At 39.0% G+C, this 18,264-nt stretch overlaps 2 protein-coding genes and 1 pseudogene across 2 annotated transcripts; all 3 read right to left on the bottom strand.

Annotated features, from left to right (window-relative positions):
• Positions 1 to 173: 173 nt before the first annotated feature.
• LOC106097815 (probable serine/threonine-protein kinase clkA) lies at positions 174 to 2,725 on the bottom strand. The gene is made up of 4 exons (XM_019350505.1): positions 2,706 to 2,725; positions 2,137 to 2,415; positions 333 to 1,057; positions 174 to 238 (listed from the first exon to the last, which is right to left on the bottom strand). The coding sequence occupies exons 1-3, from the start codon at positions 2,723 to 2,725 to the stop codon at positions 406 to 408; spliced, it is 951 nt and encodes a 316-aa protein (XP_019206050.1). The 3' UTR covers positions 174 to 238; positions 333 to 405.
• An 850-nt stretch (positions 2,726 to 3,575) lies between these two features.
• Positions 3,576 to 5,271, bottom strand: LOC109196473 (probable serine/threonine-protein kinase clkA). Its single transcript, XM_019350499.1, has 3 exons — positions 5,252 to 5,271; positions 3,742 to 4,961; positions 3,576 to 3,640 (listed from the first exon to the last, which is right to left on the bottom strand). Exons 1-2 carry the CDS (start codon positions 5,269 to 5,271, stop codon positions 3,815 to 3,817), a joined length of 1,167 nt encoding a protein of 388 aa, XP_019206044.1. The 3' UTR covers positions 3,576 to 3,640; positions 3,742 to 3,814.
• An 850-nt stretch (positions 5,272 to 6,121) lies between these two features.
• Positions 6,122 to 10,039, bottom strand: LOC109196472 (uncharacterized protein DDB_G0283357-like; annotated as a pseudogene).
• Between the last annotated feature and the right edge of the window lie 8,225 nt (positions 10,040 to 18,264).

Raw genomic sequence — 18,264 nt, 5'->3', positions numbered from 1 at the left:
ACAACCTGCACTTCTGCTTCAGTATTAGATGCTCGTGTTCTGGTCACAGCTGGTCTAAAGAAAAAATAGAAAAACTCAGTTCTTAATTAAATATGTTAAATTAACATTAATTATTTGTAATTACTGATAATAAGATTAGCATTGCTATAAATGAACAAAAGTAAAAATCTTACCTGAATGCTATGACAATTACACGGCTGAAAAGTAAACCATATCTAGCTCTATAGATGAATTCATACTGTGCGGAGCAAAGTAGAAATTAATTAATTAATTCAAATGTAGATGTAATCAGCTGGAATTTTAACAATATTCCATCTTAGTATTTTACTCACCACTAGTACCACTTGCTCCTCAAGTGCCTTAAATTGTGGGCTGTTTTTATCTTCCAGTTCAGCCACAAATTGTTTAACCAAAACTGCTGCAACAACAACAATTGGTGCGCGAACTACTGCCACTGCTGTTGTTGTTGTTGTTGTTGTTGTTGTTGTTGTTGTTGCTGTTGTTGTTGTTGTTGTTGATGATGATGTTGTTGTTGCTGCTGCTGTTGTTGTTGAACCAGTTGCTGTTGTTGCCGCAGTTGAACCGTGCGTTGTTGTTGAAGCTGTTGTAGATGCAGTCGTTGTATTTCTTACAGGTGTGGTGCTTGTAAGATGTGCTGTGGTTGCATTTGCAGGGGTAGTGATCATTGGTGTTGTAGCGTTCACAGTTGTTGTTGAAGCTGTTGTAGACGCAGTAGTTGTATTTGTTACAGGTGTGGTGCTTGTAAGATTTGCTGTGGTTGCGTTTGTAGGAGTAGTGATTATTGGTGTTGTAGTGTTCACAGGTGTAGTTGAAGCTGTTGTAGATGCAGTAGTTGTATTTGTTACAGGTGTGGCGCTTGTAAGATTTGCTGTGGTTGCGTTTGTAGGGGTAGTGATCATTGGTGTTGTAGCGTTCACAGGTGTAGTTGAAGCTGTTGTAGACGCAGTAGTTGTATTTGTTACAGGTGTGGTGTTTGTAAGATTTGCTGTGGTTGCGTTTGTAGGGGTAGTGATCATTGGTGTTGTAGCGTTCACAGTTGTACTTGAAACCACTGTAAAAGTCAAAAAATGAAAAGAGGTGTTGCTTCATCAAAAAGTTCTGAGATAATATGAACTTAAAATATGATCATAGTAAATATTTCTTACCTGGGTCACTGACAATAACAGAGTCTGTGCTAATGTTGAAGGCTGTTATGTTCGGAGCTGCTTTGATCAAAACATCTGCAATGTCAGTGTTATTAGGCACTGATGCAGATGCAAACCGAAGGTCAATGTCAGTGATGATGGATCCATTTCTGCAAAATTGAAAACATTGTTTTACTTGCACTCAGTTATCACAAATTGTATAAATATTATATAATATTTTTTCAATTGCATCAGTATGTAAAATAAAAAATTGCCTGAATCCAGTCACGCTCATTGAGTGGAATGAAGGAAATGTTGTCTTGTAGAAAGGTTCAAGCTGCACAAACACACACAATCAGTGATCTTTGCGTGTGTATGCATAAGTGAGTGCAAGCATTTAAATATTCCTTGACTTCAAGAACAAAACTTACTGTTAACACTATCAGTGTGGCTCTTTGTGTGAACGCTGAAGATGTTGAGTTCAGCAAGTCAAGTGTAAATGTCGTTGCAACATCTCTGAACTGCAACTGTTTTGTTGTAACAGTCTCAACGGTTGTAGTTGTTACAGTTGTAGTGGTTGTAGGAGTAACTGTGGCTGTGTTTGTTGGGGTAGTTATCATTGGTGTTGTAGCATTCACGGGTGTGGTTGAAGCTGTTGTAGACACTGTAGTTGTATTTGTTACAGGTGTGGTGTTTGTAAGATTTTCTGTGGTTGCGTTTGTAGGGGTAGTGATCATTGGTGTTGTAGTGTTCATAGGTGTAGTTGAAGCTGTTGTAGACACTGTAGTTGTATTTGTTACAGGTGTGGTGTTTGTAAGATTTGCTGTGGTTGCGTTTGTAGGGGTAGTGATCATTGGTGTTGTAGTGTTCATAGGTGTAGTTGAAGCTGTTGTAGACACTGTAGTTGTATTTGTTACAGGTGTGGTGTTTGTAAGATTTGCTGTGGTTGCGTTTGTAGGGGTAGTAATCATTGGTGTTGTAGTGTTCACAGGTGTAGTTGAAGCTGTTGTAGACACAGTAGTTGTATTTGTTACAGGTGTGGTGCTTGTAAGATTTTCTGTGGTTGCGTTTGTAGGGGTAGTAATCATTGGTGTTGTAGTGTTCACAGGTGTAGTTGAAGCTGTTGTAGACACAGTAGTTGTATTTGTTACAGGTGTGGTGCTTGTAAGATTTTCTGTGGTTGCGTTTGTAGGGGTAGTGATCATTGGTGTTGTAGTGCTCACAGTTGTAGTTGAAGCCACTGTAGATGCCAAGAAATGAAGAGGTGGCGCTTTAACAAGCAATTTTGAGATATTATGAATTTAAAACATGATCATATTAAATATTTCTTACCTGGGTCACTGACAACAACTTTGGTAATGTTGAAGGCTGTTATGTTTGGAGCTGCATTGATCAAAACATTTGCAATCTCAGTGTCATTTGGCACTGATGTAGATGCGAACCGAATGTCAATGTTACTGATGATGGATCCATTTCTGCAAAATCAATAAACCATATATTGTTTTACTTGCATTACTTCATTATGTATTATATGTAGTCATCAAACAAAAAATAAATTACCGGAATCCAGTCACTTCCATTGAGAAGTATGAAGAAAATGTTGTCCTGTAGATAGGTTCAAGCTGCAGAAACACACACATTAAAAGATCTGTGAGTACATATGGTTAAGTGAATGCATGCATTTAACCATGAGTTCAAGAGAGAAAACTTACTGTTGTCACTATCAGTGATGCTCTATTTATAAATGCTGGAGATGATGAGTTCAGCATGTCAGCTGTAAATATCTCTCCAACAGATGTGAACTGCAACACCTTTGTTATAACTGGCTCAGCAGTTGTAGTTGTTACAGGTGTAGAAAACAAAGAGGAAGAAAAAAGGAATTGAAATCAAATCACTCATCTCAATCTTATTTAAAGGAGTCTTTCTGATGTTTAGCACATTAAATAATTATATTGCTTTTTTGAGAAAGAGAGACTAATGAAATAAATCACTACAGATGTTCATGCTACGAACAATAATACATTCTATATGATATTAAATATGAATAGGTATGTTGCCTGGTTTAAAAATAAACCACTTCAGAAGGGGTATGTGTGACTTCTATTTACTCACGGTTTACTTGGGTTGCTACGACAGATGTTTTATCAATACTGAGGTTGAAAGTGTTGTTGGGGTTAGACACCGCTTCGACTAAGGTTTGTTGAACATCTTTAGCCTCTGGGATTTCCGCAGGTGTTATCGTGTTGTTAAACACAACCTCCACTTCTGCTTCAGTACCAGGATCTGTTCGTGTTCTGGTCACAGCTGGTCTACATAAAAGAAAGAACAAAACTGCAATTGTTAATTAAATATGTTTAATTAACATGCATTTTTGCCATTACTGATAATAAGATTAATTTTGCTATAAATGAACAAAAGTAAAAATCTTACCTGAATGCTATGACAATTACACGGCTGAAAAGTAAACCATATCTAGCTCTATAGATGACTTCATACTGTGCGGAGCAAAGTAGAAATAAATTAATTAATTCAAATGTAGCTGTAATCAGCTGGAATTTTAACAACATTTGAAAACTCATCTCAGTATCTTACTCACCACTACCACCACTTCTGCCGCAAGTGCCTTAAATTGTGTACTACTTTTATCTTCTAGTTGAGGTACAAATTGTTTAACCAAAACTGCTGCAACAACAACAATTGGTGCGCGAACTACTGCCACTGCTGTTGTTGTTGTTGTTGTTGCTGCTGTTGTTGTTGTTGTTGATGATGATGTTGTTGTTGCTGCTGCTGTTGTTGTTGAACCAGTTGCTGTTGTTGCCGCAGTTGAACCGGGCGTTGTTGTTGAAGCTGTTGTAGATGCAGTCGTTGTATTTCTTACAGGTGTGGTGCTTGTAAGATGTGCTGTGGTTGCGTTTGTAGGAGTAGTGATCATTGGTGTTGTAGCGTTCACAGGTGTAGTTGAAACTGTTGTAGACGCAGTAGTTGTATTTGTTACAGGTGTGGTGCTTGTAAGATGTGCTGTGGTTCCGTTTGTAGGAGTAGTGATCATTGGTGTTGTAGCGTTCACAGGTGTAGTTGAAGCTGTTGTAGACGCAGTAGTTGTATTTGTTACAGGTGTGGTGCTTGTAAGATTTGCTGTGCTTGCATTTGTAGGGGTAGTGATCATTGGTGTTGTAGCATTCACAGGTGTAGTTGAAGCTGTTGTAGATGCAGTAGTTGTATTTATTACAGGTGTGGTGCTTGTAAGATTTGCTGTGGTTGCGTTTGTAGGGGTAGTGATCATTGGTGTTGTAGTGTTCATAGGTGTAGTTGAAGCTGTTGTAGACACTGTAGTTGTATTTGTTACAGGTGTGGTGTTTGTAAGATTTGCTGTGGTTGCGTTTGTAGGGGTAGTGATCATTGGTGTTGTAGTGTTCATAGGTGTAGTTGAAGCTGTTGTAGACACTGTAGTTGTATTTGTTACAGGTGTGGTGTTTGTAAGATTTGCTGTGGTTGCGTTTGTAGGGGTAGTAATCATTGGTGTTGTAGTGTTCACAGGTGTAGTTGAAGCTGTTGTAGACACAGTAGTTGTATTTGTTACAGGTGTGGTGCTTGTAAGATTTTCTGTGGTTGCGTTTGTAGGGGTAGTAATCATTGGTGTTGTAGTGTTCACAGGTGTAGTTGAAGCTGTTGTAGACACAGTAGTTGTATTTGTTACAGGTGTGGTGCTTGTAAGATTTTCTGTGGTTGCGTTTGTAGGGGTAGTGATCATTGGTGTTGTAGTGCTCACAGTTGTAGTTGAAGCCACTGTAGATGCCAAGAAATGAAGAGGTGGCGCTTTAACAAGCAATTTTGAGATATTATGAATTTAAAACATGATCATATTAAATATTTCTTACCTGGGTCACTGACAACAACTTTGGTAATGTTGAAGGCTGTTATGTTTGGAGCTGCATTGATCAAAACATTTGCAATCTCAGTGTCATTTGGCACTGATGTAGATGCGAACCGAATGTCAATGTTACTGATGATGGATCCATTTCTGCAAAATCAATAAACCATATATTGTTTTACTTGCATTACTTCATTATGTATTATATGTAGTCATCAAACAAAAAATAAATTACCGGAATCCAGTCACTTCCATTGAGAAGTATGAAGAAAATGTTGTCCTGTAGATAGGTTCAAGCTGCAGAAACACACACATTAAAAGATCTGTGAGTACATATGGTTAAGTGAATGCATGCATTTAACCATGAGTTCAAGAGAGAAAACTTACTGTTGTCACTATCAGTGATGCTCTATTTATAAATGCTGGAGATGATGAGTTCAGCATGTCAGCTGTAAATATCTCTCCAACAGATGTGAACTGCAACACCTTTGTTATAACTGGCTCAGCAGTTGTAGTTGTTACAGGTGTAGAAAACAAAGAGGAAGAAAAAAGGAATTGAAATCAAATCACTCATCTCAATCTTATTTAAAGGAGTCTTTCTGATGTTTAGCACATTAAATAATTATATTGCTTTTTTGAGAAAGAGAGACTAATGAAATAAATCACTACAGATGTTCATGCTACGAACAATAATACATTCTATATGATATTAAATATGAATAGGTATGTTGCCTGGTTTAAAAATAAACCACTTCAGAAGGGGTATGTGTGACTTCTATTTACTCACGGTTTACTTGGGTTGCTACGACAGATGTTTTATCAATACTGAGGTTGAAAGTGTTGTTGGGGTTAGACACCGCTTCGACTAAGGTTTGTTGAACATCTTTAGCCTCTGGGATTTCCGCAGGTGTTATCGTGTTGTTAAACACAACCTCCACTTCTGCTTCAGTACCAGGATCTGTTCGTGTTCTGGTCACAGCTGGTCTACATAAAAGAAAGAACAAAACTGCAATTGTTAATTAAATATGTTTAATTAACATGCATTTTTGCCATTACTGATAATAAGATTAATTTTGCTATAAATGAACAAAAGTAAAAATCTTACCTGAATGCTATGACAATTACACGGCTGAAAAGTAAACCATATCTAGCTCTATAGATGACTTCATACTGTGCGGAGCAAAGTAGAAATAAATTAATTAATTCAAATGTAGCTGTAATCAGCTGGAATTTTAACAACATTTGAAAACTCATCTCAGTATCTTACTCACCACTACCACCACTTCTGCCGCAAGTGCCTTAAATTGTGTACTACTTTTATCTTCTAGTTGAGGTACAAATTGTTTAACCAAAACTGCTGCAACAACAACAATTGGTGCGCGAACTACTGCCACTGCTGTTGTTGTTGTTGTTGTTGCTGCTGTTGTTGTTGTTGTTGATGATGATGTTGTTGTTGCTGCTGCTGTTGTTGTTGAACCAGTTGCTGTTGTTGCCGCAGTTGAACCGGGCGTTGTTGTTGAAGCTGTTGTAGATGCAGTCGTTGTATTTCTTACAGGTGTGGTGCTTGTAAGATGTGCTGTGGTTGCGTTTGTAGGAGTAGTGATCATTGGTGTTGTAGCGTTCACAGGTGTAGTTGAAACTGTTGTAGACGCAGTAGTTGTATTTGTTACAGGTGTGGTGCTTGTAAGATGTGCTGTGGTTCCGTTTGTAGGAGTAGTGATCATTGGTGTTGTAGCGTTCACAGGTGTAGTTGAAGCTGTTGTAGACGCAGTAGTTGTATTTGTTACAGGTGTGGTGCTTGTAAGATTTGCTGTGCTTGCATTTGTAGGGGTAGTGATCATTGGTGTTGTAGCATTCACAGGTGTAGTTGAAGCTGTTGTAGATGCAGTAGTTGTATTTATTACAGGTGTGGTGCTTGTAAGATTTGCTGTGGTTGCGTTTGTAGGGGTAGTGATCATTGGTGTTGTAGCGTTCACAGGTGTAGTTGAAGCTGTTGTAGACACAGTAGTTGTATTTGTTACAGGTGTGGTGCTTGTAAGATTTGTTGTGGTTGCATTTGTAGGAGTAGTGATCATTGGTGTTGTAGCGTTCACAGGTGTAGTTGAAGCTGTTGTAGACGCAGTAGTTGTATTTGTTACAGGTGTGGTGCTTGTAAGATTTGCTGTGCTTGCATTTGTAGGGGTAGTGATCATTGGTGTTGTAGCATTCACAGGTGTAGTTGAAGCTGTTGTAGATGCAGTAGTTGTATTTATTACAGGTGTGGTGCTTGTAAGATTTGCTGTGGTTGCGTTTGTAGGGGTAGTGATCATTGGTGTTGTAGCGTTCACAGGTGTAGTTGAAGCTGTTGTAGACACAGTAGTTGTATTTGTTACAGGTGTGGTGCTTGTAAGATTTGCTGTGGTTGCGTTTGTAGGAGTAGTGATCATTGGTGTTGTAGCGTTCACAGGTGTAGTTGAAGCTGTTGTAGACGCAGTAGTTGTATTTGTTACAGGTGTGGTGCTTGTAAGATTTGCTGTGGTTGCGTTTGTAGGAGTAGTGATCATTGGTGTTGTAGCGTTCACAGGTGTAGTTGAAGCTGTTGTAGATGCAGTAGTTGTATTTGTTACAGGTGTGGTGCTTGTAAGATTTGCTGTGGTTGCATTTGTAGGGGTAGTGATCATTGGTGTTGTAGCATTCACAGGTGTAGTTGAAGCTGTTGTAGACACTGTAGTTGTATTTGTTACAGGTGTGGTGCTTGTAAGATTTTCTGTGGTTGCGTTTGTAGGGGTAGTGATCATTGGTGTTGTAGTGTTCACAGGTGTAGTTGAAGCTGTTGTAGACACAGTAGTTGTATTTGTTACAGGTGTGGTGCTTGTAAGATTTTCTGTGGTTGCGTTTGTAGGGGTAGTGATCATTGGTGTTGTAGTGCCCACAGTTGTAGTTGAAGCCACTGTAGATGCCAAGAAATGAAGAGGTGGTGCTTTAACAAGCAATTTTGAGATATTATGAATTTAAAACATGATCATATTAAATATTTCTTACCTGGGTCACTGACAACAACTTTGGTAATGTTGAAGGCTGTTATGTTTGGAGCTGCATTGATCAAAACATTTGCAATCTCAGTGTCATTTGGCACTGATGTAGATGCGAACCGAATGTCAATGTTACTGATGATGGATCCATTTCTGCAAAATCAATAAACCATATATTGTTTTACTTGCATTAATTCATTATGTATTATATGTAGTCATCAAACAAAAAATAAATTACCGGAATCCAGTCACTTCCATTGAGAAGTATGAAGAAAATGTTGTCCTGTAGATAGGTTCAAGCTGCAGAAACACACACATTAAAAGATCTGTGAGTACATATGGTGAATGCATGCATTTCACCATGAGTTCAAGAGAGAAAACTTACTGTTGTCACTATCAGTGATGCTCTATTTATAAATGCTGGAGATGATGAGTTCAGCATGTCAGCTGTAAATATCTCTCCAACAGATGTGAACTGCAACACCTTTGTTATAACTGGCTCAGCAGTTGTAGTTGTTACAGGTGTAGAAAACATAGGAAGAAAAAAGGAATTGAAATCAAATCACTCATCTCAATCTTATTTAAAGGAGTCTTTCTGATGTTTAGCACATTAAATAATTATATTGTTTTTTTGAGAAAGAGAGACTAATGAAATAAATCACTACACAGATGTTCATGCTACGAACAATAATACATTCTATATGATATTAAATATGAATAGGTATGTTGCCTGGTTTAAAAATAAACCACTTCAGAAGGGGTATGTGTGACTTCTATTTACTCACGGTTTACTTGGGTTGCTACGACAGATGTTTTATCAATACTGAGGTTGAAAGTGGTGTTGGGGTTAGACACCGCTTCGACTAAGGTTTGTTGAACATCTTTAGCCTCTGGGATTTCCGCAGGTGTTATCGTGTTGTTAAACACAACCTCCACTTCTGCTTCAGTACCAGGATCTGTTCGTGTTCTGGTCACAGCTGGTCTACATAAAAGAAAGAACAAAACTGCAATTGTTAATTAAATATGTTTAATTAATATGCATTTTTGCCATTACTGATAATAAGATTAATTTTGCTATAAATGAACAAAAGTAAAAATCTTACCTGAATGCTATGACAATTACACGGCTGAAAAGTAAACCATATCTAGCTCTATAGATGAATTCATACTGTGCAGAGCAAAGTAGAAATAAATTAATTAATTCAAATGTAGCTGTAATCAGCTGGAATTTTAACAACATTTGAAAACTCATCTCAGTATCTTACTCACCACTACCACCACTTCTGCCGCAAGTGCCTTAAATTGTGTACTACTTTTATCTTCTAGTTGAGGTACAAAGGGTTTAACCAAAACTGCTGCAAGAACAACAACTGGTGCACGAACTACCGCTACTGCTGTTGTTGTTGTTGTTGTTGTTGCTGGTGTTGTGGTTGTTGCTGGTGTTGTGGTTGTTGTTGTCGTTGCTCTTGCTGCTGCTGCTGTTGTTGAAGCTGTTGTTGTTGAACCCGTTGTTGTTGAAGCCGTTGTTGTTGAACCAGTTGTTGTTGTTGTTGCTGCAGTTGAACCAATTGTTGTTGAAGCCGTTGTTGTTGAACCAGTTGTTGTTGTTGTTACTGCGGTTTCTGTTGAAGCAGGAGTTGTTATAGTGGCTGCAGTTGAACCAGTTGTTGTTGTTGCCACTGTTGAACCAGCTGTTGTTGTTGTCGTGGTTGTTGTTGATGCCGGAGTTGTTGTTGTTGAACCATCAGTTGCTCTTGTTGAAGTCACAGTTGCTGTAGATGAACCTTCAGTTGTTGTTGATGCCACAGTTGCTATTGTTGATGCCACAGTTGCTGTTGTTGAAGCTTCAGTTGTTGTTGATGCCACAGTTGCTGTTGTTGAAGCTTCAGTTGTTGTTGATGCCACAGTTGCTGTTGTTGAACCATCAGTTGCTGTTGTTGAACCTTCACTTGTTGTTGATGCCACTGTTGCTGTTGTTGAAGCTTCAGTTGTTGTTGATGCCACAGTTGCTGTTGTTGAACTGTCAGTTGTTGTTGATGCCACAGTTGCTGTTGTTGAACCATCAGTTGCTGTTGTTGAAGCTTCAGTTGTTGTTGATGCCACAGTTGCTATTGTTGATACCACAGTTGCTGTTGTTGATACATCAGTTGCTGTTGTTGAAGCTTCAGTTGTTGTTGATGCCACAGTTGCTATTGTTGATGCCACAGTTGCTGTTGTTGAAGCTTCAGTTGTTGTTGATGCCACAGTTGCTGTTGTTGAAGCTTCAGTTGGTGTTGATGCCACAGTTGCTGTTGTTGAACCTCCAGTTGTTGTTGATGCCACAGTTGCTGTTGTTGAAATGTCAGTTGTTGTTAATACCAGAGTTGGTGTTGTTGAACCTTCAGTTGCTGTTGTTGAACCTTCAGTTGTTGTTGATGCCACAGTTGCTGTTGTTGATGCCACAGTTGCTGTTGATGAACCATCAGTTGCTGTTGTTGAACCTTCAGTTGTTGTTGATGCCACAGTTGCTGTTGTTGAACCATCAGTTGTTGTTAATGCCAGAATTGGTGTTGTTGAACCATCAGTTGCTGTTGTTGAAGCTTCAGTTGCTGTTGTTGAAGCCGGAGTTGTTGTTGATGCCACCGTTGCTGTTGTTGAAGCTTCAGTTGTTGTTAATACCAGAGTTGGTGTTGTTGAACCTTCAGTTGCTGTTGTTGAAGCTTCAGTTGTTGTTGATGCCACAGTTGCTGTTGTTGATGCCACAGTTGCTGTTGTTGAACCATCAGTTGTCGTTGATGCCACAGTTGCTGTTGTTGAACCTTCACTTGTTGTTGATGCCACTGTTGCTGTTGTTGAAGCTTCAGTTGTTGTTGATGCCACAGTTGCTGTTGTTGAACTGTCAGTTGTTGTTGATGCCACTGTTGCTGTTGTTGAACCATCAGTTGCTGTTGTTGAAGCTTCAGTTGTTGTTGATGCCACAGTTGCTGTTGTTGAACCTTCAGTTGTTGTTGATGCCACAGTTGCTGTTGTTGAAGCTTCACTTGCTGTTGTTGAACCTTCAGTTGTTGTTGATGCCACAGTTGCTGTTGTTGAACCATCAGTTGGTGTTGTTAAACCTTCCGTTGCTGTTGTTGAACCGTCAGTTGTTGATGATGCCACAGTTCCAGTTGTTGAACCATCAGTTGCTCTTGTTGAACTGTCAGTTATTGTTGATGCCACAGTTGCTGTTGTTGAACCATCAGTTGCTCTTGTTGAACTGTCAGTTGTTGTTGATGCCACAGTTGCTGTTGTTGAACCATCAGTTGCTGTTTTTAAAGCTTCAGTTGTTGTTGATGCCACAGTTGCTGTTGTTGAACCCTCAGTTACTGTTGTTGAGCCTTCAGTTGTCGTTGATGACCCTTGAGTTGTTGAAGCTTCAGTTGTTGTTGATGCCACAGTTGCTGTTGTTGAACTGTCAGTTGTTGTTGATGCCACAGTTGCTGTTGTTGAACCATCAGTTGCTGTTGTTGAAGCTTCAGTTGTTGTTGATGCCACCGTTGCTGTTGTTGAACTGTCAGTTGTTGTTGATGCCACAGTTGCTATTGTTGATACCACAGTTGCTGTTGTTGAACCATCAGTTGCTGTTGTTGAACCTTCAGTTGTTGTTGATGCCACAGTTGCTGTTGTTGAACCATCAGTTCCTGTTGTTGAACCTTCCGTTGCTGTTGTTGAAGCTTCAGTTGTTGTTGATGCCACAGTTGCTGTTGTTGAACTTTCAGTTGTTGATGATGCCACAGTTGCTGTTGTTGGACCTTCAGTTGCTGTTGTTGAACCTTCACTTGTTGTTGATGCCACAGTTGCTGTTGTTAAAGCTTCAGTTGTTGTTGATGCCACAGTTGTTGTTGATTCCACAGTTGCTGTTGTTGAACCATCAGTTGCTCTTGTTGAACTGTCAGTTGTTGTTGATGCCACAGTTGCTGTTGTTGAACCATCAGTTGCTGTTGTTGAAGCTTCAGTTGTTGTTGATGCCACAGTTGCTGTTGTTGAACCATCAGTTGCTGTTGTTGAAGCTTCAGTTGTTGTTGATGCCACAGTTGCTGTTGTTGAACCATCAGTTCCTGTTGTTGAAGCTTCAGTTGTTGTTGATTCCACAGTTGCTGTTGTTGAACCATCAGTTGCTCTTGTTGAACTGTCAGTTGTTGTTGATGCCACAGTTGCTGTTGTTGAACCATCAGTTGCTGTTGTTGAAGCTTCAGTTGTTGTTGATGCCACAGTTGCTGTTGTTGAACCATCAGTTGCTGTTGTTGAAGCTTCAGTTGTTGTTGATGCCACAGTTGCTGTTGTTGAACCATCAGTTCCTGTTGTTGAAGCTTCAGTTGTTGTTGATGCCACAGTTGCTGTTGTTGAACCCTCAGTTACTGTTGTTGAGCCTTCAGTTGTTGTTGTTGAACCATCAGTTGCTGTTGTTGAAGCTTCAGTTGTTGTTGATGCCACAGTTGCTGTTGTTGAACCATCAGTTCCTGTTGTTGAAGCTTCAGTTGTTGTTGATGCCACAGTTGCTGTTGTTGAAGCTTCAGTTGTTGTTGAAGCTTCAGTTGTTGTTGATGCCACAGTTGCTGTCGTTGAACCATCAGTTGCTGTTGTTGAAGCTTCAGTTGTTGTTGATGCCACAGTTGCTGTTGTTGAACCATCAGTTCCTGTTGTTGAAGCTTCAGTTGTTGTTGATGCCACAGTTGCTGTTGTTGAACCCTCAGTTACTGTTGTTGAGCCTTCAGTTGTTGTTGTTGAACCATCAGTTGCTGTTGTTGAAGCTTCAGTTGTTGTTGATGCCACAGTTGCTGTTGTTGAACCATCAGTTCCTGTTGTTGAAGCTTCAGTTGTTGTTGATGCCACAGTTGCTGTTGTTGAAGCTTCAGTTGTTGTTGATGCCACAGTTGTTGATCCATCACAGTTTGCTGCAACAGTTGGTGTAGTAGCAACTATTTTTGAAAAGCAGACAGATTACTACACTTAACACACATGCTACTGAAAACACATGCATATGTATGTATATATAGATATTTATGAATACATTTAGATCAGGCAACCCTGGGCACGTGCGGAACATTGGCACGCGTGCCCAGGGAAGGGTTAACTGATGGCACGACCATAGCTGGACTGGCCATCGGGCATACCAGCATGCCCAGTGGGCCGATGGTGATTTTTCGTTTTTATGGGCTTTTTTTTTTTTTTTTTCTAACGGTATAAACAATGAAAGGTGGTGGATTGTCCAGATGCTGGCCAATGTGTAAAAATAACTCAGTTGTTTGTTGGTGGCTATGGCGGAGCTTCCACAGAGGCCAGCATGTAGATGAGGGAAAGGTGAGGCAGGAGGAGGAGAGACCTGAGGCGGCCGCCGGTCCGAGTGTCAGGTGAACTGAACTTCAGGTAAGAAGTTATGACCTGCAGCCTATCTGGGTCAGATATAAACCAAGTTTAGGTGTAGTTTATTTTCATTGTGCTGACTTTTTGCCGTCAGTTACAATAACTCGTACTGTGTACTAGCTAGCATGACGGAGTTTCTATACAGCTGGGTGGCTGCTATGATGTTACTGATTTTGAACTTTATTTTATTCATAAGGTTAGTTAGTAGAGTTGCCAACCGTCCCATAAAAAACAGAATCGTGTCGTATTCAGAGAAAATATTATGCGTTTTGTATTGAGCTGAGAAGGAACAAAGTTTGTCCTGTACTTCAGCTAGAATGAAACAAAGACACAAAGCTGGAGTTATTCTGCGTCTTTACGCTGTCAGCTGCCTCTTCTTCTCTCATTCTCTCACCCTCCCTCTCCTGTTGCTACTTCAATCATGAAACTGATCAATGATCAGCTGATCAGCTTTTCTCTCTTGTTTCTTTATCGCCCACTTTGTGCCAGAAAGAGGAAACCAGCGGATGTCACTCTAAACAACAGCAGCACGTTTAAGCTTGATCAGCTGTTGTTAGAATTTATTTATTATTAATTTCTAGTATCAGCTGATGTTTGCTGGAGCCACAGCCGTAAAAGCTGCTGGTCATGATATCGGTTTGGATATGTGGTGAGAGGGAAACATGAAGATGAAACCAGGAGATGTTCTTACTGAATCATCAGAGCTGAACAGGTGATGGACAAACAGATTTACCTTTTAGGTGACATGAATGAGTTGAAGGGAAGTTATGAACTGTTCCTGAGAGACAAATAACACCAGGATCCTTTTCTATGTAGCTGACAGCTGGTAACTGTGCAGGGGCGGGTCTAGCAAAGTTTTGCCAGCAAGCCAGGTAGGGCATTAACAGGGAAAGGGGGGCACAAAGAAATACTTTTCTTTCTTATTCTCATTTAAAATATCTAGCTTTTATTAAATGATTATCTGAATCTTACAACCAAAGTTTTTATCTGACGTAAAATGTATAGAAATCATACATATACCAACAAGACAGTGTACATCACTGTCACCACAGCACTTGTTTTCATTCAAAGGCTTTATGGCTTTAATACCTGGTGGGCCAGTCTCTAGTCAAAATGCCTGAGCCGATTTTTTGCCCCAGTCCAGCCCTGGGCACGACAGGTGCATTAAAAAATAAATGGCCGGGCCAGCGGTGCACATCACAAATTAGCTCACATAGACACATTAGTTGTGCCGCTTCTTAATGACGGTATCTTAGCTAACAACCCCAACTACCAGATTCAACTTGTAATTTGCTAAAAATCACTTAGCCTACTGGTGAGAGGAACGTTGCTAGCTGGTAGTTTTTTCAAGCGATGTTGAAATTTCGACATTCTGACACTTCAAATGCTTCAGGAGCTGTCTGCTCCTGAAGCAGACAGCTTCTCGAGACTGATCAAACCAGAAATCTTTAATGAGCAGCTGGATTTGTCTCTGAGTTAATGGCTGAGTTAATGCCAGTTAATGCGACATCGAAATGCAGCTGATTAAACTGAAAAGCTACAGTAGACTTTGTGGGGGTCAAAGTTTGCAGAACTATGAAAGTAGCTGGAATATATAGCTGTGCGTATTCATGGAGCCTGCATTTTCACCTGCTGGACATCACTACCTGTCAAGTTAAACTGTCTTCAGAACATTGAAGACATCTGCAGACAAATATAATTGTATAAAGTTGTTCTATATAGTGTGTAACTGTTAATATAGAGCGTTATTAAATTTATTGCCAATGCAATCATATGGCACATTGGCTTCTGAGGAAAGTTTAGACGGCACTCATCATCAGAAAGGTTGCCTATACCCCTGATTTAGATAGATAGATAGATAGATAGATAGATAGATAGATAGATAGACAGATAGACAGATAGATAGATAGATAGATACCCTCAGATCTTAAGTTAAATTTGAGAACTGTTTAATGGAAAATGTCCAAAAACTAATTTTAAAAAAAGCCTTTGAAATTTTTTATTAGATTCCTCAATAATAAATCATGCTGCTATACTCCAAACTAATGAAGAAGAAGAAAAACACTTAAAGGAAGCTGATAATCGATATGATATGAAAACAAAATATGTTAACATGTTATTTAAATATGACGAATTAACATCTGAAAAAATAATAAACTGTAAGTGTGGCACCTTGTGCATGTATGTATTTTGTTTTCTTTTTTTAAAGAGCTGTAGTCTAACTTTTTGTAAAACAATCAGTTACTTACCCAGTACAATTAACAAAATTGTCAATGTTCGATCAGCACCCATTATTGCCTCATGTACCTGAAATATTTGAGAATATGCATGTTTGTTAGGAAGTGATGTAGTGAAGTAATTATGCATTGACATAGCTTTTATTTATACTCTCTCGCTCTCCAGACACACTTCCACTGCATGTTTGGGATCATCATCATGCTGAAAGTTGAAGTTGTTGTCAATCAAATGCTCTCCAATGGATCTCAAACACCACTGGCCTTAAGTGTTTTGTTTTGTTTTATTTTTAGCCTGTTGTAAGCCTTTTTTTGGCCTGTAACTTCTGCTTTTGTCCTCAACTTGTCAATTTTGTTCAAATGTTTGAAGAACACACTGCACACCATGCTCTCTGGGAATTACGTTGCCATTTTTAGTAGATTCAATTTCAAAAATGGAAACAAATTGTACATTTTGTGAAGGGTGTTACTAACAAAGTACCTAATGGCACATATAAACAAATTATTCTTTTTGTAATTAATTTTTAATTAATTGATTATTTGTAAATGATATTATATATATATAGAGAGAGAGAGAGAGAGATTGTACCTTTTTAGTTTAGTACTGAAAGTGTTTGGTACTACCTAAGCACTTTTTCTCACACAAAATCAGATAAATATGCTTTTTGCAACCTAAAAAGTTCAATATCTCACCCAGTGACACTTTAAGATACTTTGAAAAAGTGGACTTCTTCATTCTTAAAAGTGAAAAAAAAAAATGGGAAATTTGTGTCCAGAAAAACAAATCTGTATTCCAAAAGTTGTTACTGAACAAAGAACAACTGAAGTTAATTAATTTAACTTGCTTCTTCAGATTTTCAAACCATATAACCATTGTTGCTGAATACACTACATCATAGAAAGTGGAAATAATAATCAAGCAATTTAACCATGATACATTATTTTTTTAATCACTTGTAGGCATCAGTGAAAGATAAAGTCAAGGGAAAAATTATGTTTAAAAGTACTGTCTGCATAGAAAAAAGTTTTCTATTGTGTGAAAAAAAATCACAATAGAGCATTATTTTTCATTATAGCGTCAGGTTAAGTGTAAGAAATGACAATAACCATTACACAATAAATTTTAACACAAACCGCTTAGCACAAACTCACACTTATTTACATATAGACCATAGACATAGAGATTTGCTCACCCTAGTGCCGTAATTCTCAGAATCCTTATTCAGCCTCCCTTGTGCCTGTCTAAACACTTATGATGCCACCAGTTTGTTAAGGCATTATATATTTGCTTCACAAGTATGTGAAGCACACGCACAATTCTATTGAAATGTTTTGAACTGCCAGTTGAAGATAAAAAGATAAAGTTGTTTGGACCATGAAACTGACTTAAAGTTGTTCAGGAATGTATAAAAAAAAACCAGTCATCAGCTTTGTTAGTCAGCATTCCACTGACGTGAACTAATCAGATGTCATAACATTATCTAACAAACTGACCTCTGATACTCTGAATTCAAATACTTTTGATGAATAATCAGAAAATGCATAAAACATATGACAAGAATTTTGAGATTACTTGCATATATTGCCACAAATCTTCAATAGATTTATTTAATTTTCTCTTTCTAATTTCCTACAGTCACTGACAAAAAATACAAGCAGATGATGTCTATCTTGTAAGTTAACCTTCATCTTTCACTTTGGAAGAGGAACAAAAGTATTTAAAAATGTTTTCTGTATACATTGCAATATTAAACAATCCACTGACTTTCAATGTGAGATCTACAGGGAGTGCAGAATTATTAGGCAAATGAGTATTTTGTCCACATCATCCTCTTCATGCATGTTGTCTTACTCCAAGCTGTATAGGCTCGAAAGCCTACTACCAATTAAGCATATTAGGTGATGTGCATCTCTGTAATGAGAAGGGGTGTGGTCTAATGACATCAACACCCTATATCAGGTGTGCATAATTATTAGGCAACTTCCTTTCCTTTGGCAAAATGGGTCAAAAGAAGGACTTGACAGGCTCAGAAAAGTCAAAAATAGTGAGATATCTTGCAGAGGGATGCAGCAGTCTTAAAATTGCAAAGCTTCTGAAGCGTGATCATCGAACAATCAAGCGTTTCATTCAAAATAGTCAACAGGGTCGCAAGAAGCGTGTGGAAAAACCAAGGTGCAAAATAACTGCCCATGAACTGAGAAAAGTCAAGCGTGCAGCTGCCAAGATGCCACTTGCCACCAGTTTGGCCATATTTCAGAGCTGCAACATCACTGGAGTGCCCAAAAGCACAAGGTGTGCAATACTCAGAGACATGGCCAAGGTAAGAAAGGCTGAAAGACGACCACCACTGAACAAGACACACAAGCTGAAACGTCAAGACTGGGCCAAGAAATATCTCAGACTGATTTTTCTAAGGTTTTATGGACTGATGAAATGAGAGTGAGTCTTGATGGGCCAGATGGATGGGCCCGTGGCTGGATTGGTAAAGGGCAGAGAGCTCCAGTCCGACTCAGACGCCAGCAAGGTGGAGGTGGAGTACTGGTTTGGGCTGGTATCATCAAAGATGAGCTTGTGGGGCCTTTTCGGGTTGAGGATGGAGTCAAGCTCAACTCCCAGTCCT

Source organism: Oreochromis niloticus, linkage group LG3 (assembly GCF_001858045.2).
Source record: "Oreochromis niloticus isolate F11D_XX linkage group LG3, O_niloticus_UMD_NMBU, whole genome shotgun sequence".
Lineage (NCBI taxonomy): Eukaryota > Metazoa > Chordata > Actinopteri > Cichliformes > Cichlidae > Oreochromis > Oreochromis niloticus.
This window is presented reverse-complemented; position numbering and strand designations above follow the sequence as displayed.

Coding starts and splice junctions, on each gene's coding strand:
- LOC106097815 (XM_019350505.1), bottom strand. CDS start 2,725: ATGGAAGTGACTGGATTCCG. Junction 2,416..2,705: donor ATGGAAGTGACTGGATTCCG/GTAATTTATTTT, acceptor TGCTTGTTAAAG/CGCCACCTCTTCATTTCTTG. Junction 1,058..2,136: donor TACAACAGCTTCAACTACAC/CTGTGAACACTA, acceptor TTTCAAGTACAA/CTGTGAACGCTACAACACCA.
- LOC109196473 (XM_019350499.1), bottom strand. CDS start 5,271: ATGGAAGTGACTGGATTCCG. Junction 4,962..5,251: donor ATGGAAGTGACTGGATTCCG/GTAATTTATTTT, acceptor TGCTTGTTAAAG/CGCCACCTCTTCATTTCTTG.